This window comes from Haliotis asinina, chromosome 9 (assembly GCF_037392515.1).
Source record: "Haliotis asinina isolate JCU_RB_2024 chromosome 9, JCU_Hal_asi_v2, whole genome shotgun sequence".
NCBI lineage: Eukaryota > Metazoa > Mollusca > Gastropoda > Lepetellida > Haliotidae > Haliotis > Haliotis asinina.
The window spans coordinates 35401882-35429102 of record NC_090288.1 but is presented as its reverse complement, the minus strand read 5'-3'; the positions used below and the strand labels follow the sequence as shown (position 1 = coordinate 35429102).

Here is a 27221-nt window from a genome sequence, read left to right as displayed (position 1 = left end):
CTCGGGTCATTCCGTTACGCAAAGAGGCGAGTAGTTACGAATGATAATGTTGTAATTATTTCCTTTTTTAGGCTCCACACCACACCGATAGGTTATTTGATATTAAATATAACGCACCTTATCATTTAATGCGTTGTAAGGTTTGCGTTTCAAAAAGGTAGACCAAATGTAATATACATTACGAACAGTATGAACACACAAGGTCACTTTGGACTTGGAACGTAAGTGGGTACATTAGGCGTCATCAGTAGTGTGACGAGAAACAATTGGATGACGTCATCAATGGCATGACGTCATATCTTCCGTTTTTACAGATATGGCGGTGAGATGGAAAGCTCCGGGATTCAAGTAAATTCACACACAAATGGATATGACCTAGATAATATCAATGCCTCTCCAAGAGACTCGTGCGTGTTGGCTGTGGTAACAGAGAATTGTCTCCAAGTGTTAGAAAATCAAGAGAGGATTCCAGTAAGTCTATCCCAAGCTTCCATTAGCCTGAACCTGTCCGAAAGCGATTCTGAACTGCTCACTGGCCAAATGGAGAGACTAAACAAGACATATGGAAAACACAACACATTTGTTGTGTCTCCGATTCAGGACATACCTGTGAAGGACACGGGATTTGAATATACACCTCAAAGGAAAAGTGTCAGGGAAAAACCCAGGAGTCTTTCAGCCACATCACGAATTGCAGATCGTCTCCGTGTTGAGAAAAAGAAGCCAGCAATGTCACAAATCCCATCCTTGGATCTTGACCAAGTTAACATCCAATCTGAAACAAGACGTATTGCTGATCTTAACGAAAATCAGAATTCAGCTTTTGCATCGCTTTCAAACGAAAGAAGAAACGACAACCAAAACTTAGCAAACGCTGAACAAGTTAATCCGTCGGCCGCCAGCTCGAAAGAGAGACAAGGATCAAACGTTGCTGGCTGCCTTTTTAACATGTGGCAGTCCCAGCGCATGTGCGATATAATATTGAAAGTGGACGGTCACGATTTTCCAGGACACAAGCTAGCTCTTGCAGCACATAGTCCAGGATTTGCCAACAAATTCTGTGTCAACAAAAATACCGCGGACGTGACCCATGTACCCATCCCGAACTGTTCCTTTGAAGCTGCGCAAGAGGTGATGCGATATGTCTACACATCCGAGATTGACATCACTCTGCAAAATGTAGACTCTGTTCTCTCTTGTGCCAAATACCTTAGCATCACAGATCTGCTGGAACAAGGTAAGCGGTTTCTGCTGGACCACTCTGTCCAGGAGGCACTAGAAGTGATGAAAATAGCACGAAAACACGAACTGCTGGACATCTATTCGAACGTTTACGATTACGTGTGTCTCAATTTCAACAAAGTGACAAAAACAGATAGTTTTCTTCGCGCAAGTCACGCAGACCTCTGTCATCTCCTTTCTGACGACAACCTCTGTGTTCAGAAAGAACTGGATATTTTCTTTGCCGCCACCAGATGGTTGGATTACAACAGACAGGACCGGCAGCAGTATTTTCAAGACGTCTTGGGGTGCGTCCGCTTTGCCTATATCACCCCAGAGGAGATGGTCTCTCACGTCGAACCTAAAGCCCTTCCCACTGAGGACTGCAAGGACCTCCTGATGGGCGTATTCAGGTATACATATAGCACTCATGTTTACCATTTCTGGATGATCACCATATTTAACTCGCACAAGCAAGTTGACCAGTCGCCAGTCGCGGGGAATCGCAGAGCCCTTAAGCACGCTAGACACACACGATCATAGGTTCGGACAGGGGTTCGATTCCCAACATGGGTACAATGTTTGAAGCCCATTTCTGGCGTGATATTGCTGGAATATTGCTAAAGCGGCGTAAAACTCACCCATTACATTTATATCAAGGTGATACCTCGTGATATAAGAGAACGATGTAAATCTCACTCAGTCATCCGTGAAATTCAAATATACCATACAACGGGCATACAGCTCAACAGGTCATCTCACTACTAAGCAAAATTTACAGTCAGTGCTCGTTATACAACCAGCACCTATCAAACAATAAGGACCCGGCAGTGGACCAGTGAATATGTCTGCTACATCACTAACCCCTACAGTTGATGTTCATTTGTGTCCCATGGGCTGTACAGTCTCATCATTACACTTTGTACAAACTTCTTATATGAATATTCAAATGTAGATAAGACATTAAGAACAAATATAGATACAGTGGGTACATGCGCCTTCACTCTCTGTTGCAATATGGACTTGGTACTGACAGGCTAAAACTAAGCGACATGGAGTATTATATATACTACAAACAAAGTATTACATATACTACAAAAAAGTATGGGAACAGCCGAAATCTTGAGAGTCATGTATCTACTAAAACTTGGTGAGGTGATGTATACTCTAAGGTAAATGCGACTTTTTGTGCGCTTAATAGGCACTTTAGTCGACATGTTAGAACATGCAGTAAAGCAACCGATTCAATATTCGTCGAGTTTGTGTGAAGTGAAACATTGTCAAAAACAAGGATGTTGAAACACACTAGCACATCACCCAAACACAACAGACTAGTGCATATAGAAGACAGGCTTCCTATGCAGCTTATATGAGTTATCTACTTTGCACAAAGTATTCTGGCGTATATAAATAATACGTACAAACGGTTGACAGTAAGCCATAAGTATTCATTTTAGTTTGTTTTGCGTATATATTATCAATGAAATGAAATACCACATTTAACATTTTGGCATTCGCTCGGCTGCTAAATATTTCATGATATCCATCGACCGAAATTCGTGTAATGCCCCTATTCCACACAGACAACGAATCCCACGTATAGCCACGAATTGATAAATTTGAGAATTCGTGAGGATTCTTGGAATTGTGCAAATTTTCTGGTTCAATTCGTGACTCCACGATTCGGTTACGACACAGGTACGGTAAAGTTGGATCCGTTGGATTCGACTGGAATTGCTCAAGAATAACAAGACCTGACTACAACTATATTACGAATTAATTAAGAATGACCTGATAACGCTTCAACTACGAATTCTCAAATTTGTCAGTTCGTGGTGATTCGAGGGGTGTGTTTAATAGGGCCATGAAGGGCTGGACACCCCACTTAACAAAAGGATGTTGGAACCTTCAAGTATGTTAACATGTTAAATATTTAATAATGGTAATCACTGCTGTGCTTACAGATACCAGGCACTGAAGTATAGCGGAAGTCCCTTGACGTCATCACAGCGGGTGCTCCCTGAACGGCAGTATCATCCACGAGAAAGTGAGGTCAACATCAGCAAGCGCAAGTCGTCGGTAAAGTACCGCATTTCTGCTTTCCTTATGTAGAATATTGATGGTATACTGAGTCTGAGCAAACATGTCTTAACTGTTTACATTACGGATGGAAGGCTATTTCTCGTTCAAAACCACATGTGTAGGTATTGTTTTACATTCTCCGCAGTTTTATATCATATGGCCAATACTAATCACACATTTTGTGGATCATCCTTTTTATGTTCATGACTCGCATTTCTGCAAATCTATTATGTAACCTGGCTGGGTGGCGTTTTACTAAGCGATCACAAGGCCAGGTGAGTGAGTGAGTGATTGAGTGACCTTGGTTTCCGCCGCTTTAGCAATGTTCCACAGCAATATCACGGCGGGGAACATCAGAAATGGGTTTCAACCGATATATAAACCTTACGTGCGCTTCTCACTATATATTAGGTCATCTCTTGTTTTCCCAGAATAACCACATTTGAGGTTTTTGCTTTGGAGGAACAGGTTTTACTTGTCCTAACTTTACATGAACATTTAAATGATAGATGGGTGTTTGAAATCAGTTGAAAAATATCTTTCAAGATACTACATATGTTTTCCCAAGCGGGATAGGAACAGTAAATGTCAGATCCGCAGACAGACGCTCTACCGCACGGCAACCGGGCCGGGAAAGGTGGTGGGGTTAAATTATATACTTATAGTTACTGTCGTTAAATTGATTTTACGCGCGCTTCAGTTATTGTTGTGTAGCTTCATTTAATGATCATCTACGTTGTAACTACCCATCAATATACGGTATATATATATGTTAGGGGCTCCGCCCCTCGGGAGTTCGGTTCCCAATTGCGCAGATCGATGCTCATGTTGTTGATCACTGGCTTTTTCGACTATTTACAGACCGCCGCCACATAGCTGGAATATTGCTGAGTGTGGCGTAAAACTAAACTCACTCACTCACTCCTAATCTCAAATTACCCGCCCTAAGTTTCCATGTTCCAATTCGATTGGCTACGGTATTAGGTATTAGGGCCAGTTAGAATTCGAGTTATAAACCATGCATCCTCAAAGTGGTTAGTAATACCGTGGTGGTCAGTCTCATTCGAAATCAAGTTTGCAACAAGTATAATATTAATAAAACTGACTGAATGACTAATAAAACGAATGAAAGTTCTCAAAAAAACATTTCGATGTTAAGGATGCCTTCATGTTCATTGAGACTGGCGGAAAGTTTAGTTTCTATATAATATGAGTTACCTCCCTTACCCTTCCCTTTCCATGCAGAAAACGCACGCACGCACACACACACAGTATCGAAGTGGATTACAATAACTATGACTACTTTGAAAGACATCTTAGAAGTTGTATAGGTGAAGGAAAGCCAAGTTCTATGGATAGTCAACTTCTTTGTAGCAATGGGTGCGACGTTTCGGCGTAGGTACTAACGCCGTTATCGAGCAAGTGATACACAGAGTTGTAACATGGAGAATACATACATAGCTGCAAGTGTACTAGATACCTACTTTGGAAATTCGACCCACCCACCCCCAAATGCAAATTTACATGTAGTCAGGACCAGGTACAAAAGTATATTTACACGTGCAAATTTGCAATGTGAGCATACTCTGTCATGTCATCTTTTAGGGTAAAAGTTACATATTCCGGAAGCAAAACATCACACATGGTCTGAAAAACTTCAAGAATGCATTTATAAACTGTGGACTTCCCAACACTAAACAAATTGACCACAGTTCTATCTATAGTCTGAAGATGAAAGCATCTAGCATATGGCAGTTGCAACTTTCATTCGTACATCTAAAGCCTGGCGAACAGCCTGGTCACTAGCTTTCAAGTAACCCTGAAGTTGTGTGCCGGTGAGATCAAAAACACGTTTGTTCATTCGATCAGTATCGTATCAGTCTTTGTTGTTGCTATATCTATTCATGACCGTCCACCAAACAGACTGACCTCTTCCAAGAGCACTACTTATCAGTGATAAGAGAGCATCTTTCTCTGTTGAATTTAAGAGGCAAGATAAGACAATTTGACAATATATTATTCATATTTTCAAGTTTACTCACTGTACATAAATTCAATGTGAACTCAACGTAAATTTACTGTTGCACACGTATATATATGTTTACACACGTATATATGTGTTTACACACGTATATATATATGTTTACACACGTGAATATTGTGCATGTGAACGGGGCTTTTAATAAAAGAGGCGTAAAACCCGACTCACTCTTAATTGGCATCAAAAGAAGATGAATCCCTTTTGTGTATTTCTTCAGTAAAGTGTGTAAATGTCCTTGTTCCATTACGTTATTTAGAGGTTCTCAGTTCCAGATCATCCCCACGAAAGAAGACCCGAAAACCGTCACAACAAGTTTCACCCGGGCACACTGTTATGTTCCGACGCCACTGGTAGCACTGAGCTCAAAAAACAGCGCCCACAACCAGACCCTCCCTCCCCGCCCTCCGCTAATGATAGCCAGTGGAGGGATCGACCCCTTCCGGTCCGTGGACGGAGATGTTCCCTGTCGACTTGTGGAAGAGTATAACCCCTACACCAACACCTGGGGCTTGTTAACTCGACTGCCGGATGCAAGGCACCATCATGGGTCGGCGGTTCTGGACGACCAGGTTTACGTCATCGGTGAGTCCTAGCAGCCAGTACTAGAATGACATGCCGGTGGTTTATTGTTTATCTGTTGTTTTACGCCGCACTCAACAGTATTCTAGTTATATGGCGACGGTCTGTAAATGATCGAGTCTGGACCAGACAATCAAGTGATCAAGAGCATGAGCATCCATCTGCGCAATTTAGAACCTATTAGTTTGTATATTGTTTTACGCCCCACTCAACAGTATTCCAGCTGCATGGCGACGGTCTGTAAATAATCAAGTTTGGACCAGACTATCCGCTGATCCACTGATCAACATCAACATGTAGTATACGATGACGTGTGTTAACCAAGACCAAGTCAGTGAGTGACCACCCGATCCCGTTAGTCGTTTCTATCGACAAACATGTGTTGCTGAAGTACAATTCTATATATAAGCTGGAGTTTTATCACTTTAGCGGTTAACATCGTTTTGTGCATGTGGACCTCTGACTTTTGCTGAATGCGGCGCTAATCCCAACTCATTGCTTCCCTATGTGTACTAAACTAACATGTGTGCTGCTCTAAGTTCCGTTTTGGAAAGCTCCCGTAAGCCTTAGATCCCGTAACGTTTCTCGTAGCATTCGTACCTTCTACACTGTAACATTTCTCGTAGCATTCGTACCTACGACACTGTAACATACGGTGTGCGAATGCTACGAGAAAACTTACGAGATCTTAGGGTTACGGGAGCTTTGTGAAACGGGGCCTTGAATTCTAAGATGATTTGCTAAAACATCAAAGGCCCCTACAGCACTTTATCAGGCGTATACACTTTTCGCATGGCGTCACACTATATTGACGTCATTTCACCAGTCTCGTCTGCCCTTCCAGCATGTACCGTAAACGTGCCTTTTTAGCATGTACCTACAACATAGAAGCCACATTTTATACCGAAAATGCGATAACTATATTTTTAAAACAAATACAGCAAACTCTGCACATAGTCAAGTATTTAATGTCGTCCTTCCAGCATGTACCATAAACGTGCCTTTTTAGCATGTACCTACAACTTAGAAGCCACATTTTATACCGAAAATGCGATAACTATATTTTTAAAACAAATACAGCAAACTCTGCACATAGTCAAGGATTTAATGTCGCTTTCGTATAATTTCATTTTCAGCAAAGGTGACTTGTTTTATTTATTTCCAGGAGGGTCGTTGGTTGAGAGTAGCGACCCCGGGGATCTGGCAAACCCTACCAACATCTGCTATCGGTATGACCCACATGGAAATTTCTGGACACGCGTGGCATCCATGTACCACATGAGGATGTATCACTCAGTTGCCGTTCTTGGCGGAGTTCTGTATGCCATTGGCGGGCAGAATGAATTTGGGGAGTATGTGAAATTTTGTACTTTAAATATATTTTTTTTATTTCAGTTTGAAGGAAATTATTTCAGTTATAAAGCGAGGGTAACTGAAGTTTGGATTCAATCAATAATAAGATCCCACATGCCTTTTGACCTCCGCCGTGATATTTCTGGACTATTGCTTTTTAGCGTAAAAACATACTCACTCACTGATGCATGTGTTTTCATATTAAATCCAGTGGGATCACGGGTATGGCTTAATTGACATTTTTTGTTCTTGGCCTACAAAAGATTAAAAGTTTATAAAATAGGTACATATAGTATCAGTAACTGTTCCAGCTGAGCTAATCAGCTTGTAGATGTTTTAATGAGATTTTGATTAATTATATTCGTAGCCATTCGAGTGTATATAGGTTAGAGTGTCTTGAGCAATGGTTTTTAACATTTTACCCTAAATCATTTGATCTTGACCCAGGAGCTTGCCATTTGTGGAATTCTATAACCCTGACACCGACACGTGGGGCGAAGTGAGCGCCATGACGGAAGCGAAGATAGGAGCGGCTGCGGCAGGACATCGCGGCCTCGTCTACGTCGTCGGTGGCTTCCTTGAAACAGAGAATGAGAAGGTTGTTCTCGGCACTGTAGAATGTTACGACCCGAGGAAAAATAGGTACGTACCTATGTGACTTCAGAGTAAGTAATTGAGTGCGTTTAACGTCGATTTTAGAAATGGGGTTGCTAGCGGTAAGACTGATGTTTCCCATTCGTGATAATTTTTAATTCATCTCCCATTTACTCACCTGCTAGTTGTGCTGACACTGCAGAAATTTTTTCAAAACATATATGACAAGCTGTATGGATGAACAGCTTCTTTATTCAGACGATACGACGTTTCGATACAAATTCAAACCAGCGTGACAAATTTGTATTAAAACGTCGCATCATGTATGGATATGCAGATGACACCCAGCTCACTACCATCTTGAGACGGAGCTCACCACTGACAGACCTGCAGACTGTAGATGACTGTGTGTCTGACAAAAAGAGATGGATGACATTTAGGATGCTTCAGCTCAATGACAGTAAGACCGAACTATTGATAGTCGGCAGCCATAGGCAACTGCATGGAGTATCAGTCTCAGGTGTCAAGGTAGCCTCCTCTGTCATTCAACCCTGCTCAGTTGCCAAGGACCTTGGTGTGAACATAGACTCCAATCTATCACTAGAGGCCCACATCAACCATCTACGTAATGTCTGCCATCACTACCTCAGAAGCATTAGCTCAATCAGCTGATACATCACCACAGACTGTGCCCATGCCGTAGTGAGATCTCTTGTCCTTTCTAGACTTGGACCCGTGAAGGTCCCGGGGTAGAATAGGCCTTCAGCAACCCATGCTTGCCATAAAAGGCTTGTCGTAAGAGGCGACTAACGGGATCGAGTGGTCAGGCTCGCTGACTTGGTTGACACATGTCATCGGTGCCCAATTGCGCAGATCGATGCTCATGTTGTTGATCACTGGATTGTCTGGTCCAGACTCGATTATTTACAGACCGCCGCCATATAGCTGGAATATTGCTGAGTGCGGCGTAAATCTTAACTCACTCACTCACTCACCTACTCTAGACTTGACTATTGTAATAGCCTCCATGCTGGATTGAACTCAGTGTAATTACAGAAACTCCATACAATTCAAAATGCTGCTGCCCGTACTGTACGCCGCTGCATTGATTTGGAATTCACTGCCTGCTGACATCAAATGTGCCGAGTCACTGAACTCTTTCAAGTCACTTCTGAAAACCCATTACTTCTCCATAGCCTTCTCTTAGATCTTTCTTCCTTTTTTAATTCTAACCATTAGTAACGTCATGTATACGTTAAACATACATTCACCTTTTTTTGTAGCGAGCATCGAATGCACGGATACAGGCGCGGTTACAAATACCCACTATTATTATCATTATCTGAATATAGAAGTTGTTCATTCATAAAGCGTGTCCATATATTACTCGTTCTAAATGACTCCACTCAAAGACGTTTTCAAAACATAGTTATCATGGACCCTTTGAAACAACGATATCATCCATTCTTACATTGTTTGTGAACGGAAATGATGATGAAAATCAGTTTGCGATGTCGTGTAGTATTTTTCAGAACACTGAGGAATATTTCTGAGTTAAGCGTTAAACAACAGACACATGAAACAAAACAAGGCCAAGGTGCACACATGGGAAAACTATCCCGTATATCATTCTTCGTCGCTGAATTATTCTAGACCTTTATGGTTTATGCTGGCCTTTGTCCCAGAAACATCCACAAAGTACCTACATATGAATCAGTTATTCGTTTCGCTTCACCCACCTACAGAACTTTCACATGCCTCATAATGTAACAAAATATACATGTCACAGTTGGACATTTTATCCTCCTCGACAGGTGGTTGTGCAAGAATCCACTTCCGGGTCCCCGATGCCATGCCGGTCTCGTGGAGGTCAAGGACACGTTGTTCCTGGTTGGTGGATCAACTTTCTACGATGATAGTGACGCCATCACCAGCCTCGACGCCATTCTTCGTCTTGATGACGACCACGACCGGTGGGATCGTGTGCAGATACTCAGGGTGCCTCGACACGACGCCGGTGTTACTGCGATCGGTAAGATCGTGACTGTGTTTTGTTTTACGCCATAACATGTCAAAGAATTGATTACAGAACAGTCTCGTTTCCTGTGGTACGTCCTATGGCGCACCTTAGCGCGATAACCAGTCCAGAATTGTTAGACTATGTCATTTAACTGGATGCATAAATATTAATCAGTATGATTTGATAAGTCTATGCACTTGTATATGGCAACACTAAGCTCCTTATCATCCTAGCCAACATGTCCCACAGCGTGCTCTGTCGTGCAGCGAGCTCTGACAAACCTGGAAACTTTGAAATCGTGGCAATCTCAAAACGAGGCTCTGCCGCTAGAAAGGTTTGGCGGTCTCTGACGGAACTGATATTACATCAAGCTCATTTTACGTTGTTACAGAACTACGATGAATAAGCGCGAAAAACATAACAGGTTTAACCAGTAAGCCAGGTGCATTGTGAATCATTTCAGGGCCTCATCAAACAGGGGCAGTCTGTGATTCCATAGTTAATGTACGCTGCCTGAACCTCGACATGAAGTGTAGAAAGACGGTGTTATTAAAGTTTAAAATTGCAATTCATTTGTAAATACGATTAACCCTTATGAAACAAGAAATCGGAATTCAGTTTAACCAGAGTTGTTTGTGATGTCAATTTACACTTTCAAACGAGAAAATTCGGATCTGTAGAAAAGTAGGTCAGTGTCTGAATAGGTTAATGAGCCATATGTGTTTCGGTATGCACTAGTCCAGCTATATATAACGCCTGCATGTGTATAAATGAACATAGGTTGTGTAAATCAGTAGCTGACCACGGGCGCACAATCAGGTATTTGCTTATATGTACCCCACGAAGACACAACACGGATCTTGATATTTTAGTCAATTACCCTATTTCTCCTAATAAGTGCTTGGGCGTTTATTAATTCAGTAAACCCTCAGACCCTCCGCTTAATAGGGACCGGTTAAGTCCTTAACGTTTCAAAGGAAATAAATATATATAAATATAGATAAATATAGAAACATGGATGACCCTTTGTCAGCAGTAAACCCAGCTGGTCGCTACAGGCGAATTCCGTGATGTCAGACTGGTGACATGTCATCGTACTCGACAGGTGCTCAAACATCAAGCACTAGCTGGTCTGGTCCAAACTCACGCCGACAGCATACCTACAGGCCGCTGGAATTTTGCGGGAGTATTACATATACGACTCAAATTACAAACACAGAAGCAAAAACACACCAAGACCTTTGCTGTGCTTGGTTTGTGCTGGGGGCTATGAACCTGATGGTCAAAGGGATCCCACGATAGTGGAACTTAAGCGTTTTAGAGTGGGAGTTATAAAAACCGAAGTGCTGAGATTATCTCACCTTACGACACTTATTAATTGGTTCTAATGGATACCGTGCACATGCTCATCACCCGAAAATACAACGATGGTTTCTTTCTGACCATCTTGACAATTAATATATGTGCTGGACAATGCTATTGACGTCATTCACTAGAGACACGAATAGTTACACACCGTCGTCATATAGCGGTCAGGAACATTACTGAGGTCGGTATTTAGCAACATGCAAGCAACCTGTTTGAAGGATGTTTTACAGTGTAGTCACTACAATACGAACCTGGCCTGACCACCCAATGCCACCAGTCGCCTCTTGAGACAAAGATGGGTTACTGAAGATCAATTGTAACCCGCATCTTCACAGGTCTCGTCTGTATTATGGAGAACCATACCTGACGAATAAAGGGGATCGAGACTACGGGACATTACCGTATAGGTAAAATGGGCTCTTATTCTCGAAACGTTCGTACGAACTTCTTAAGCCCATTCTTAACACATGGGCTACGATCAAAGTTAATAATTCTTAGGGCTACGAACGTTTCAAGAATAACAGCCCTGAATTTTATATCCCTCAATTAACTGACTGAATACACAGCCTTGAGGACGTATATCTGAACCTAAATTATGACTTTCATGTCCTACGCTATGCAACAACTGACGTCAACTATCCGAGCCATATTGCGTAATGTGTGGTTATTTTAAACACTGACACCCACAACGCTAAATGTCTAGAAAGAGGGGCATACGGATGGTTTCGTAAGATATGCATAACCTTTTCTTCTGAAGCTAGATACATGTATGTCAGCATGGCATTCAAAAGTGGATAAGCCATGTAAACTGCAATACCAGCTGGTGTTTACTGTTCGTCATGTGACGGTGCAAGGAAATATTGCTGTTGCCTTGACCGTACCCGATTATACAAACATGAATGCACCTCTAGACGGGCAGCAGTCCCGTTTATGGTACGACTCATGTTCAGGTGCATTCACGAGGGTAAACTTAAAATACGTAAATGCCAAGAAATAAAATTCAATAAACGTGTGTTTATTTGATGATGTACTTGCGTGCGCGCGTGTGTGTGCTCGCGTGAGCGCGCGCATGTGTGTCATGTACTTGTCCAGGCTAGCTATTCTCGAAACGTTCGTAGCGCTACGAACTTCTTAAGCCCATTCTAAACACATTGGCTACGATCAAAGTTAAGAATTCTTAGGGCTACGAACGTTTCAAGAATAAGGACCGAGGCTCGTATCGAATTTTCAGTGTTTGCCCAATTATTTACCATGCAGTTAACCTTTCACAAAGCATTAAGGTGTTCATGAGTCAATAAGATAGCCTTAGTGCAATGTTAAAGGTAATGGTTGCTCTGTGAGAGGAGCCCCAGAGCGCCTCAGTAGTCCAGTCGATTGTGCGTCTGCCTGGAGAGAATGAGTTGGTTGTTCTGTCCCAGATCACATCATACAACCAGTTTAAATACCATGCTTGTGAACAGTTAGGGACCAAACAAGGTTTGACTCCGTGTCAAAGAACACCCTTTGCCAAACCGGCTATTTGGTATGAAGGTAGCGTTATGAAATGAACCCAGTCGTGTAGGAAACGACGCGCCAAAATCGTTCACAATAGTGTTCAGATATGCATTTTACATTAACCTAATTTACAGATTCCTGAATCTGAATATATGGAGGATACTAAATGAGTGTCCATGGCATAATGTGTTTACGACACGAGTGCCTAAATGTTGATATTTCCCGAGCGAGGGCGAGGGATATATCGAAATTTAGGCACGATAAACGTTCATGTAATATTGTGTTCATTACCGATGTCGTCAAATTGGGGAAAATGAACCCATATCTAGTTTCAAACACAGGCTGGCTACCGCCGCATGTAGAACGCAACGTCTCAGAAGAAACATGACGTCATGACATCGCTCATGACGTCACGTTACCATGACAAAGTTATATTTTGGCGTCGTATGAAAAATATGAACCCCGATGTGTTCGCCCTCGCAGGCAGTAAATCCTCTTATGTTTGATCCATTAGTCGCGCAGGAGACCCGGGTTCGATTACCCACATGGCTACAATGTGTGAAACCCATTTCTGGTGTTTCTCCCCACTCCCTGCTGTGATACTGCTAAACGCCGCTTAAAACAAAACTTACTCACTCACCCATTAGCACAAAATAACAAAACCGTTAAACTGTCGGTCCTTCATAGTTCACAGGGGAGGGTATTTACATATATCATAGTAATCACCATCATCATCATCATCATCATCATCACCACCATCATCATCACCATCATCATCGTCGTCGTCGTCGTCATTATCAGGGGACAGGGAAACGTTCAAGTCTACAGAGTTTTTACGGTAATGATTGACAGTGAAAGTTCCACACTCACACACTCTTTTAATCAGGTATCCCCATGCTAGTGATTATGTAAAGATAACGTTTCCAGACTTCACGTGGCCTTGACTTATGCACAGTCACTGATACCGCAGATATTAACGTCCACAATGTCACAGTCGTCATGTCTAGGGTCATTTCGTGTGACGCTGCTAGGATTGGTAAACACCGTTATGCAATCTATCAGCCCATTTGTGTCAGCGCATATCTTGATTAGAAAGCGCAGTCGTCTCACGGTTACGCGAAAAGCGTATTCAGAATCAAGGTCGTCGTCCTCTGTAAGATCAATTTCGACGTTGTCACTTTGAAAGAAAAAAACATGCACCGTGGTGATGGCATTTGTCACCTAATGGTATGTGCATTATTAGTTGTCTGTTACCAGGGAAACGGGGCGAATAACGGGTGTAAGCCGTCATCACAGTTAACGCTTCATGAGGATACTTATCATTGTGGAGTAGACAGCGTGACGGACCATCCGATAAACCTGGCATCACGATGCGATATGTATGCAAATGAGGTCGTACTGGTTTATTAAGTTCAATATATAGATTAGCAATCTATTTGTCGATAACACAGTTGCATAATGACCCATTCACGTTACCAGACGTGTGAGTGTTATGTAAACAAACATCCGATGAAATCAGAAAACAAAATGCAATCTCTCTCTCTCTCTCTCTCTCTCTCTCTCTCTCTCTCTCTCTCTCTCTCTCTCTCTCTCTCTCTCTCTCTCTCTCTCTCTCTCTCTCTCTCTCTCTCTCTCTCTCTCTCTCTCTCTCTCTCTCTCTCTCTCTCTCATGTTATCAGTGTGAGTGCCATAGTCCTGAAGTTTTCATTAATTCTAGCTGGCCGCCTTTTCTCAAGATTTCAAAATATAGTGATAAGCATACACAATTAAGGAATTGTCAAATTATTTTGCAAGTCAAATCTGTATGTTTTCTACAATTATATTGCATAAATAAAATAATAAAATTGGTTTAGATCAACGTCTTTTAAATACAGCTAGATTTGATTTTAAATTTAGTTATATCGAGTTGCCATTTTGTAACACAATACGTGCGTGATGAATGTGATTCACCACCACCAATAGTAATGGTTCATCTATGTTTTGATATGTGCATGGTGTTTCGTATTGAGTGCTCTTGTATCCGGACTGCAGGTACAAACTGTTCTGTCTGTTCGTGGTATACCTGCAAACTGACTAGAAACACGCAGTACTGTTAAAAATCGAAGAAGAATTAATATCAGCACTAATGTTTCAAAGACTTGGTAAATGACGTGTACCAAGTGATTGCCAGACCTTGAAAGGCCATGGTTGTACGACTTCTTTATGGCAGTAAGTGTAGTGGGGCAGCCTTGTGCTCAAAACATTAGCTTGTCACACCGAAGACCCGGGCTCGATTGCCCATATGTATGAAGCCCATTTCTGGTGCTGACCGCGGTGATATACTGACATATTTTGGGGGGTTCTTTGTTTGGGTTTTTTCTTTTGTTTGTTTGTTGTTGTTGTTTTAATTTTTTCTTTCTTTGGGATGTTTTGTCTTTTTTTTTGTTGCTGTCTTATATCTATTTGTTTTCATATACATCTATTTTGTACAGTCAGTACTTGGATCATGTGTCGCTGCTTGCTATCTACGAGAGAGAAAGGTCAATTCAGTTCAATCGATGGGATTGGCTTCTTGGAGAACGCTAAACGAATGTCAGGAATTAGATTATGTATAAGGACGACATGTCATGGGTTGGTATATTGTCGTATACCCTTGAGATATAGAGGCTCATTGCCTCCTGTGAACAATAATAATTCTTTGGGATATGTACATTTGTCGTGGTGATCCCCGGATGTTGGCTTGTGTGCACAGTCTTCTACCCGACCAATATCTGGATATTTGAACTCTCTACCAAGGACATACTACTGATAAGCCGTTTGTGTTGATAACAGCCTGCGGCGACCTATGTATACCGTTATCCGACTGCCCTGCAATTCTTCGGCCGCGAATTATGAGCGTTCTTGATCAGGACCTAGATTTCATATTTCCTATTCAAATTGTCTTTGAGGCAATCACTTTTTTCAAAGCAATGTTTGAAGTGGCCCTCACACGACAAACTAAAGTTTGACAACAGCTCGCCTTGTCGAGAAATAGGAACGGTCTTTATTCTCACCAACTTTCGATGTGGTTAAACTCGAGTTTGACGTGTAAAGTGTTATCAAACTCGTGTTGTTCAGAAACAACCAATCACAGTCAACGAAACTGTCACATGGCCGCACCGATAGATACATGGCGCTCCAGTGATACGAAACTTTGACAACATGTGTTTGACAACTTTTAAAATTTCTACAACATGTGTCGTCAGACTTAAGTTTGCCGTGTGAAGGCCGCTTAACGCTTTGAAGGTTAAATGAAAGTATGCAAATTCTTGTTGAAGAAAGATCCCCACGAAATCAGTTTTAACTGTTGTCTAGAGTGCCGTTGTACTACCATAAGTCTATGTTAATGTATGGGAGTTTTAGTCACCTTAGCGCTGTTAATGTAAACACTGCATGACATGGACACGAATATGATATTCTGTTCGTTACCGAAGAATTATGTATCATTTAAACTCGAAACGAAGTATCCGCTTATATAATATCGTCTCGATCAGCGGTAATAGCGGCGGAAGAAAATATCAACGTAATTCGGCGAAGACCTTAGCACCACTTACCGACAGTTACCATACGCATATAAAACAAGTACGCATTTTTGTCGACAGTTATTTGTAATCCTTGATTTAAATAATAACAGAAGAATATGTTTTTATGTATTTCACTGAACAATATACTCAAATGAACAACCCTGTTTTAAGAACAATAATATTGCAGACGAAGCTCGAGTTCAGGTTATCTCCGAAATCTGTGAATGAACGAAGTATAAACATGGTAAAATTTAATGAATGAAAGATTGGTTCCCTTCGAAATCGAGGCTTGACATGGAACACCTCCTCGTAAAGTGAAATTTGAAGGGCATCGTATGGAAAATATGAACCTCTCGACATGTTTGCCCTCGAAGGTGTTTTTTAAACATATCTTATTACATGATAAATTGTAATCGTCATAAGGTACGAATTTCTGTCCATATAGTCATATAGTTAAGAATACACATACACATTTTACAAAGTCAGAAAAGTCTTAGACTTGATCCTATAACAAACCACTGAGGTCACACTGGTGTGAATATAAACTTCAAATCACCCAATTCACATTGCCTTAGTTCATGGTGCTGGTTGAATCACAAGCCGATCCCGTACAGGATAACCTCGTGACCCCGTGACCTTATCGGCTTATCGGCCATTGCTCTCATGTTGTGATGGACAATATGTCAGATATTAAGCGTTAACGTGTTCGCGAAAATTACACTCTTTCATCATGTTTTATTTACAGTCTGAAGTGCTTGTCGAGGTAAAAGGTAGAGCAGGGCAGTTCAAGGGTATAACTCTTGATTACTCTTGTGACCTTTTTAAAGTTAGTTCAGAGCCTGGCTCATCATAAAATGGATTTGCTGTGTTTCAGGCGCGAAAATTGTCTTCACACGGAATAATTGTTATTTAACTGTTTGTCGTTTAACGCCGCACACGGCAATACCCCAGCTACATGGTGTCGTTACGTAAAGCGTCTGAACCGAACAATCCAGTGATGCACACAATGGGCGTCCATCTACGCCTTTGGGATATGCTGACGTGTGTCAACCAAGCCAGCGACCCTGATCATCCGATCCCGTTAGTCAACTCTTACAAGCATGGGTTGCTGAAGACCAATTCTTAAAACCTAAAACACACACATACAACAAAAATGAGATCGATCATCAATACATGTACGGTTAAACTAGCTGATCGTTCTTCACCGATTGCGAAATGGTTCGTTTGGCAGTTATTTGACATCGTCCTTGTTTCGTGTTCGGACGGTTGGGTAACCTAGTGGTTAAAGCGTTTGCTTGTCACGCCGAAGACCTGGCTCGATTCCCCGCATGGCACAATGTGTGAAGCCCATTTCTAGTGCCCCCCTTCCTGTCAATGATATCGCTGGAATATTGCTCAAAGTGGCGTAAAACTTTGTTGAATCATTAGAGATGTTTTATATTTTTGATTGATTTCAGGCAACCAGATTTACATCGTTGGTGGAGTGACGTCATCAGACAACCACGCACTGGCTGACGTGGAGGTATTTGACGTTGAGACCTGTGATTGGCTGGAGGGAACAGACTGGCTCACACATGCAGCACTGGGAATATCATGCTGTACCCTTGATGCCAACATGGATTCCTAAGATTTGGACTCGTGTACAACGTTTTGAACTGTACTGCATGTATTCATTTACCTACCTTTTATATTGTTAGAGAAATATGCAAATAATGAAAATGTTGTTTTAAAAATATATCTGGTCACAGGTTTGTTTTTCCTATTCGAGATAATATCAGTGTAAGGAATACAAATAATTGCGAAATTATTTGTTCAACATGATATCTACATGCTGTAAAAATCTTAGAAACCTAAGAGTAGTTATAATGTAAGTTATTCAAATGTACTAGAAGTTAGGTTATATATACTTTTAAAAAACTATTGTACACCCTACCGTAGTTAGAACATCATGTTGAGGAATACATGAGGAATATAACACTATATTTATTTATATAATAAATATTATATTTTGCAATAATGTATATCATAAGAGAATGCTTTACACGTAGATATATGTCACACTAATTTTAAAACTATAAAATGATCACCCGAAAACAGTACAGGTAGTAATGCTAGGATAGATAATAATTTTCTTTCGTTTTACATTACTGTACATGGTAATCATTTCAAAGTGTATATTTGGAATAAAACTTGAGAAATGAAATCTTGATTTTCGTGTTCTTCATTGGCTCATGGAAAGAAAAGAGTCACAAGTCCGTGTAAAACATGACGTCATATGGCGTCGCTAGTGTTTACCATCACTGTGAACAGGAGATTAGCGTGGATATACACAGTCACTTTGTGAAACAGCCCCCTGTTCATTTCCATGTAATTCAACATGGCCAGGTATCCTTGAAAATTCAACATCCAAAATATCTTTACTTAATTCGATCGACGAGTAAAATATTGATTAAGTCTCGCCTCGTCGAGAAATAGAGAGTGGGTGAGTACGGCTTTACATCGCTTTTAGCAATATTCCAGCAATATCACGTTGTGGGACACCAGTAATGGACTTCACAGATAGTACTCATGTGGGGAGTCGAACTCGGAATAACTGCGTGACGAGAGAACCCTTTAACCACTAGGCTACCCCACCGCCCCAGCCGAGAAGGACCCTGCCCGAATGGCTTGTAACAGAATCTTTGAAAATGACCCTGACAGGTCTTAATGGATCCAACGCAAAGTTTAAATGATAGCTGCGGGTGTATCAGAAAATACTGATAAGTGAAAGAAATATCTCTTTTATCAGTGGCTATGAAGACACTTGCACCAACACGACCAGGGCCCACCTGCACAAAGAATCTTAGCGCTACGACTATCTTAAACCTATATCGGAGAATGGGGGTTACAATCATTGTAGCATTGAGATCACTTTGTGCAAGTTGGCCCAGCCACTGGGCCCCTAGATCCATCAGTGTAAATCTGCATAGCACTGATACTCTGCAAACTTAGGATATGTTGCTCGGCTAGAGCTTTAACATGAAGTGCTAGCTAGCTCAGATTTATTAGCCAGTACATCAAGATAAACTGATGACAGTTCGAGCATTCATGTTACCTTCATAGGCAGAACAGACATATCATCATTCTAGGTGAATAAATGGATAATATGTTTTGTTTCAGACTTATAGTATCTTTGTTTTTTGTTTGTTGTCAGTGTTCCATCACACATCGTCACTGATTCCATCTACGTGTCTTACCTCACACATAAATGTCGTTTTCTGATTGGCTTAGCCAGTCAATGTACCACGCTTATAATCGAGTAACATTTTCAATGTTACCCGCTGGAAATGACAAACTGTGGGCTTTCGTTTGGTACTCCTTGTTTGGGCGGTTGTCTAACTCCGGTACGCCTTATCTTATGATCCAATACCCGTGCTTCAAACAGTTCAAAATTAACACTGAGGTGTTCGGTAAGATAAATACGTTGTTCACTGGTCCATGGTTGAAGTACCCTCAGAATTTGTTTATGTTCCCTGAGCCTGTACATGAACAAACATTAGTGGCACATCCGCCCATGGTAACGTACGTGGCCAGTGAACAACTTAAAGCAATCGAGCAATCGATGATGACATGCACCAGCTAAGTCAGTGGGACCAACTGATCCGTCAGTCACCTCTTGATATACACCCCAACCCTCCCCACCCCATGTTCTGCCTCGACCGTCTTGATATACCTAAAACATTTACGCTAGTCGTTAAATAAGTACTTGTTATCCTTACAACACAGATAGAAGATGCTCATCACAACGCGATCACAAAGTGCCAGAGCTAGACCTATCTTAGCGTCCGTACTTTAACATAGAGAGCCGTGAAGTAGAATAGGTCTTCAGGAACCCATGTCATAAAAGGCGACTATGCTTGTCGTAAGAGGCGACTAAAGGGATTGGGTGGTCAGGTTCGTCGACTATTTTGACAAATGAATTGGTTTCCGATTGCGGGGATAGGTTCTCACTGCTGCTGTTGATCACTGGGTTTTCTGGTCCACGATCGATTATTTCAGACCGCCGTCATAGAGCTGGAATATTGTTGAGTGCGGCGTAAAACTGAGCTCACTCTCTTTACTTTCTTTAACATAGAGTTAATCGGCCTTCACGTGGCTAACCCAAATTGGACAACACACGGTCTTTTTATTAAGTTGTGAGTTGTTGGAATGTTCACACTCTCAAACTCGAGCGTGAAAACATTGGTTGTCAAACTTTACTTTAGTTAGTTGTGTGAAGACGCTTGAGAGCGTGATCATCATGTCCAGCTTGGATACTGGTAAAATGCCAGTCTCCACATGTTGTACTGGAGCTGATGGATCGAGACAAGGAAAGCCTTCTTTCACACGCCGGCTGCTGTGTCACTGGTGGGAATTGCGACACATGTCGTCTCCTGCGACGCCGCCTCTCAAGCGGAGGGACGATCACCTGATATCGGGCGAGCAGACGTGTCCTGTTGAGATTATCTTGAAGAATTTTTGCACCGATTGTCAGTGTCGGGTTTCACCAAGCATTGTACGACTAAACGTAGAGATAGTGAAGGTCATCATGTGACGGTTGCTAAGGAAAGTAGTCAAATTGCTATCTTTGTCTGGGTGTATCTGAGTATCATCCATTACTTCAGTTACGTAACGCTCTCATGAGAACACAACCCGAAGTGATCTGCAGGGCCCATAAGCACAAAGCGATTTAAGCGCTAAGAGTACTCTCTTACTTCATTACTCGAATCTTGATCTCCGACAGGGTCGTTTATCACTTGAGGGAAACCTACGAAACCTATATGCTCATTTAAAGGAAGGCTCCTATAGATGAGTCAGTTAACAGATTCCCGAAACACGTACGCACAAACGTACACACGCTCAAACTCACAAGTAAACATTGATGTCAGAGTATAAGGTATAGTTGATTTTAAATGTTCAAAAGTTTAACGTTACGTGATGGTTCACGTAAACATGAATAGCATTCATTGGAACGGAATTCAACGGGACTCCACTGTGTTGCACGACTCTCGCACCGCACCGCACCGCACCGCACCGCACCGCACCGCACCGCACCGCACCGCACCGCTTTGAATTTCGCATATGCATCAATGGAATGAGAAAATGCCTTTATTGTTGTAGTATGAATATCATAACACGTGGTATAAACCATAGCATCCACCCGGAGCTGGAAGTAGTATAGTTCTACCCCTTGGCCTCGTCATGGAGACGTTAAAGATAGCTATTGCTATTACCCACCCTAGGGAGAAAACATGCTACCTTTCAATAAGCACGAAAGCGAGCCGTTGAAAAATGTGAACAAACAATCAGTAACGATTTTACTAAAAAATCAATAACGTTTCATCACACCAGAGCCAAAGAGGCGGGGAATATTGAGAGAACACAACTTTGTATTATTTCGCGTTGGAGTGAAAATTCAGGTAGGTCAGATTGTGGGAAACACAGGGAAAGACGCTGGCATCATGTTTTCTCTATCGGAGCGTCCTTTGCAGTGTTTACCTGTATAAAACCGGATACGTTGAGTCTAGTTCAAGCAGCTACACATGACATTAAACTTTACCTAAAACTGAAAAAAAGACTTCACCTTACTTAATCTTCGATTTGACAGCAACATCTTATAAGCAAACATGAATTCTGCGTCAAGGGTTTCGTCAACACAGGAACTAAAAGCAATCTCCTTCCAATGAGTTACACTGGTAACGTCGCGGCTCTGATAACGCAGCATGATGGATGAGGCTGTCAGTGGGAGCTAGAGGACCATATGTGGTGTTGGTTGCAGCCGAAATGGACTCAATGAAATCTTGAAATGGACGACAACGCATATCCCTCAAGAAGGAACACTGGACGTCCGGAACACGAAACCCTAAACAACATGTAGTCTAACCCTGTCTAGATCCTTTGCGGAAACTCTACAGGCCATAAGACATGATCGATTTGTTCATAAAAAGAAGCATGTTATCTAAAATGGCTTACTCTGAAATAGTGTTGAGATTGAATCTACTGTAATGTTCATCTTGAAATGACGGGACTTCAACAGTTGTTGATATTAATGCCTCCGGTAAATAAAACACAATCTCTGACAGGGTTAAGACAGGGTTACGCATGCTAGTACGCAGGCCCGTTTGAATAAAACGATCTCTTATCACGCCGAAAATGCAAGATCGACTCCAAAGGTCGATGGGCAAAGTAATGTGAACACTATTTCTCAACACGCACATACGCACGCACACGCACGCACGCACACAGACTCTCTGTCTTTCTCATAACGCTCGATTTCTTTCACACACACTCTCTCACACTTACACACAATTTCTCTGTCACTCAGTGTATATGTCTGTCTATCTCTCATTCACACAGTATGAGACAGAGAGAGTCAGACAGAGAGACAGAGAGAGAATCAGACGGGTCACTGTCAACTGATACAGATGCAACCTTCTGATCATAAAGTTTACCCGACTACATGCGTAAATGGATATTTGATATCCGACTGGACGATATCACGATTGCGGTAAAAGGCTTCGTTGTCATGACAACAGTTCATACCGCGATGACACAGACACAAATGTCGATTCTGCATGTCATGATAACCTAATTAAGACAACGTGATGATGAAATACTGTTATCACGTAACGCTGTCAGATAAACTATACATGCACTTGAATTCAGTAATGCTCTCCATGTCTTAAATTTCGATTGACTGACTGACTGACTGACTGACTGACTGACTGATTGATTGGTTGGATGGTTGGTTGGTTGGTTCGTTCGTTCATTCGTTCATTCATTCATTCATGTATCTATTTATTTAAAAATAAATCTAAATTCCAGTCTGGACTGTTTTGGCGAATTGGAAACTGAGCATAAGTTTTGTTTCTATTTTTGTTTAAGTATTTATTGACACTTATTGTGATATGTCTTGCACATTTATTGCAAAAAATATGCCGTTTGTCTACGTTATCAATTCTTGCAACAATGTCGTCAAACGTAATGTTCACAACATGGTTACATATTTCCCAACGATGTTGCCAAACGTAATATCCACAACATGGTTACATATTTCCCAACGATGTTGCCAAACGTAATATCCACAACATGGTTGCATATTTCCCAACAATGTCGCCAAACGTAATGTCCACAACATGGTTACATATTTCCCAACAATATCGTCAAACGTAATATCCACAACATGGTTACATACTTCCAAACAATGTCGCCAAACATGATATCCACAACATGGTTGCATACCTCCCAACAATGTCGCCAAACGTAATGTCCACAACATGGTTACATATTTCCCAACAATGTCGTCAAACGTAATATCCACAACATGGTTACATACTTCCAAACAATGTCGCCAAACATGATATCCACAACATGGTTACATACCTCCCAACAATGTCGCCAAACATGATGTCCACAACATGGTTACATACTTCCAAACAATGTCGCCAAACATGATATCCACAACATGGTTACATACCTCCCAACAATGTCGCCAAACGTAATGTCCACAACATGGTTACATATTTCCCAACAATGTCGTCAAACGTAATATCCACAACATGGTTACATACTTCCAAACAATGTCGCCAAACATGATATCCAGAACATGGTTACATACCTCCCAACAATGTCGCCAAACATGATATCCACAACATGGTTACATACCTCCCAACAATGTCACCAAACGTAATGTCCACAACATGGTTACATACTTCCCAACAATGTCGTCAAACGTAATATCCACAACATGGTTACATACTTCCAAACAATGTCGCCAAACATGATATCCACAACATGGTTACATACTTCCAAACAATGTCGCCAAACATGATATCCACAACATGCTTACATACCTCCCAACAATGTCACCAAACGTAATATTCACAACATGGTTACATACCTCCCAACAATGTCACCAAACGTAATATTCAGAACATGGTTACATACCTCCCAACGATGTCACCAAACGTAATATCCACAACATGGTTACATGCTTCCAAACAATGTCGCCAAACATGATATCCACAACATGGCTACATACCTCCCAACAATGTCGCCAAACGTAATATCCACAACATGGTTACATACTTCCAAACAATGTCGCCAAACATGATATCCACAACATGGTTACATACCTCCCAACAATGTCGCCAAACATGATATCCACAACATGGTTACATACCTCCCAACGATGTCACCAAACGTAATGTCCACAACATGGTTACATACTTCCAAACAATGTCGCCAAACATGATATCCACAACATGCTTACATACCTCCCAACAATGTCGTCAAACGTAATATCCACAACATGGTTACATACCTCCCAACAATGTCGCCAAACGTAATATTCAGAACATGGTTACATACCTCCCAACGATGTCACCAAACGTAATGTCCACAACATGGTTACATACCTCCCAACAATGTCGCCAAACGTAATATCCACAACATGGTTACATACCTCCCAACGATGTCACCAAACGTAATGTCCACAACATGGTTACATGCTTCCAAACAATGTCGTCAAACGTAATATTCAGAACATGGTTACATACCTCCCAACGATGTCACCAAACGTAATGTCCACAACATGGTTACATGCTTCCAAACAATGTCGTCAAACGTATTGTCCACAACATGGTTACATACCTCCCAACGATGTCACCAAACGTAATGTCCACAACATGGTTACATGCTTCCAAACAATGTCGCCAAACGTATTGTCCACAACATGGTTACATACCTCCCAACAATGTCGTCAAACATAATATCCACAACATGGTTACATGCTTCCCAACAATGTCGCCAAACGTAATATCGAGAACATGGTAACGTGAACATGAATCCTTTCACCAGAACCTACGTATGTCTCAATGGTATTGCTTCACTTCTGTGTTTGAAGGTTTACGTTTGGAAACATTTCCACAATCAAACATTAACGCTCACCGTTCCAAACATAATGTTAACTTTGCAATCTTAATGTAAATATGTTTCCCTGCCATTGATTGGATTAATAACGCGCAACACTGCAATGAGTACGTCCATACTTAGGAGATAAACATACTGTGTTGGAAAATCAGAGGTGTAAAACGAAATTATAATAGCTCTAAATTTGATTTAAAACCGAACGCGTGTGATTATATACCTCTGAATGACTTTGATTAACCAATCAAAATCCAGTATTTACTGAAGTCATGGTAGAATTAAAAATAACCAGGTTAGTAATTGAAATGAACTCAGTTTATCCGCTGTAACAAGTAGCAATCTTCGGGAAGTTAATTCGTTAACTTAGAGGATAATGAACAGCTGAGATTCCACCTATATGATAGTACCGTACTGATTAACCATGTGTTCATATATTAAGCGTCTCACGTTTTATTGCAACTTTTGAGATGAGTTACAGGGAATACTGAAAATAGACCAAGTTCCCGCAAAATGGACACCTGTTTACCTCGTAAGAGCTTTTGTGCTGCTTGGCGAACGAGAGTTTTGCATTCTGAATCAACAAATGTTAGAGATGCTTTCATCACAATCATATTGTTATAATTATGTATAGTACATGCACCTCCCGATTTCACCTGCAATAAGCCGTACAAGTTCGTTGATTGATTCAAGAAAAGGATTGGGCACAAGTTATCCTACTAAGCAATTATTGCACAATTCATTTTGGAGCAACGTACAGTGGAAGCTGTCTAAAAACCGGCACTCACTGGGTCTGAACAAATAGTCCGGTTTAGACAATGTGCTGGATTGTAGAGATGATGATAAATGTACATGCCACAGAGAAGACTGAAATTGCTGGATTGGACAAATGCCGGTTTTGACAACTTGCTGAATTGGACAAATGCCGGTTTTGACAGCCTCCACTGTCCACATATGACGAGGATATAAACAATAAGAAGTTACCTGAGAAAACCTTTTGCTTGAGAGATACAATTTGTTATAGAGATTTGAAAATATTCACTTTTTCATTCATTCAGTTGCTTATACCCTCTACCTTCCGTCCACTGCAAATGCATGTATAGAGGCTGTGTGTATGTGTTTGGGGATGTATAGACATTTGTTTTAGTGTTTTGACAGGTGACTACTGTGTGTATTGGTGAAGATCCGGGTTAGAGCTGATATTCAACAACTTGTCATAAAAGGCGTCTAAAGGGGATCAGCATGCACGGCGACTTGGTTGACACATGTCATCGTATCCCAACTGAAATTACATGCATGCCATCTTGTCAACCACTTGATTGCCTACAGAACTGAGAGAATCCATAGGCACCCCAGCTGTTAAAACTTTCGCTCGCCAAACCGAAATCCTGGGTTCGATTCCACACTAGGGTACAATGTGTAAAGCCCATTTCTGGTTTCCCCTAGCGTGATATTGCTGGAATATTGCTCGAATATTCCTGGAATATTCCTAAAGGCGGCGTAAAACGATCCTCAATATAAACGCATGACGATGCCGGGTTTGAATTAATCTTGGAGTATGTCTTTAAGCACCGTTTATGATTACCTTACATAGCAATGTGTTTAACAAGTGCATGAGTGAATGGGTGAGTGAGTGTGTGAGTGAGTCAGTCAGTCAGTAAAACCAGCAATACACAAACGCAACAATATTGCAGCTAATTCACGGTGCGTTTCTCATTAAATGCTATCAAATTTAATTAAAATTTTAAAAAATTCAAGAAACAATAAACATAAACAATTTGAAACAATTATTAATATATGTAGTAGTGAAAGTCCAACTTTGTACAGCGAAATATGTCGTAAGACGATTCGTTACATGCTCCAGCTCGTATAAATATCAATCATCCTTGGTGTGCACACGCACACGCACACGCACACGCACACGCACAAGAAACACGCTCACACACACGCTCATATTTCAAATTAATATTAAAAAAAACCTACA

At 41.3% G+C, this 27221-nt stretch overlaps 1 protein-coding gene across 1 annotated transcript; it reads left to right on the top strand.

Moving 5' to 3' along the window:
- Positions 1-540: 540 nt before the first annotated feature.
- On the top strand, positions 541-18497 carry LOC137296829 (kelch-like protein 28). The gene is made up of 7 exons (XM_067828695.1): positions 541-1634; positions 3186-3300; positions 5611-5926; positions 7089-7275; positions 7724-7918; positions 9685-9902; positions 17752-18497. Exons 1-7 carry the CDS (start codon positions 541-543, stop codon positions 17919-17921), a joined length of 2295 nt encoding a protein of 764 aa, XP_067684796.1. The 3' UTR covers positions 17922-18497.
- The last annotated feature ends 8724 nt before the right edge of the window (positions 18498-27221 follow it).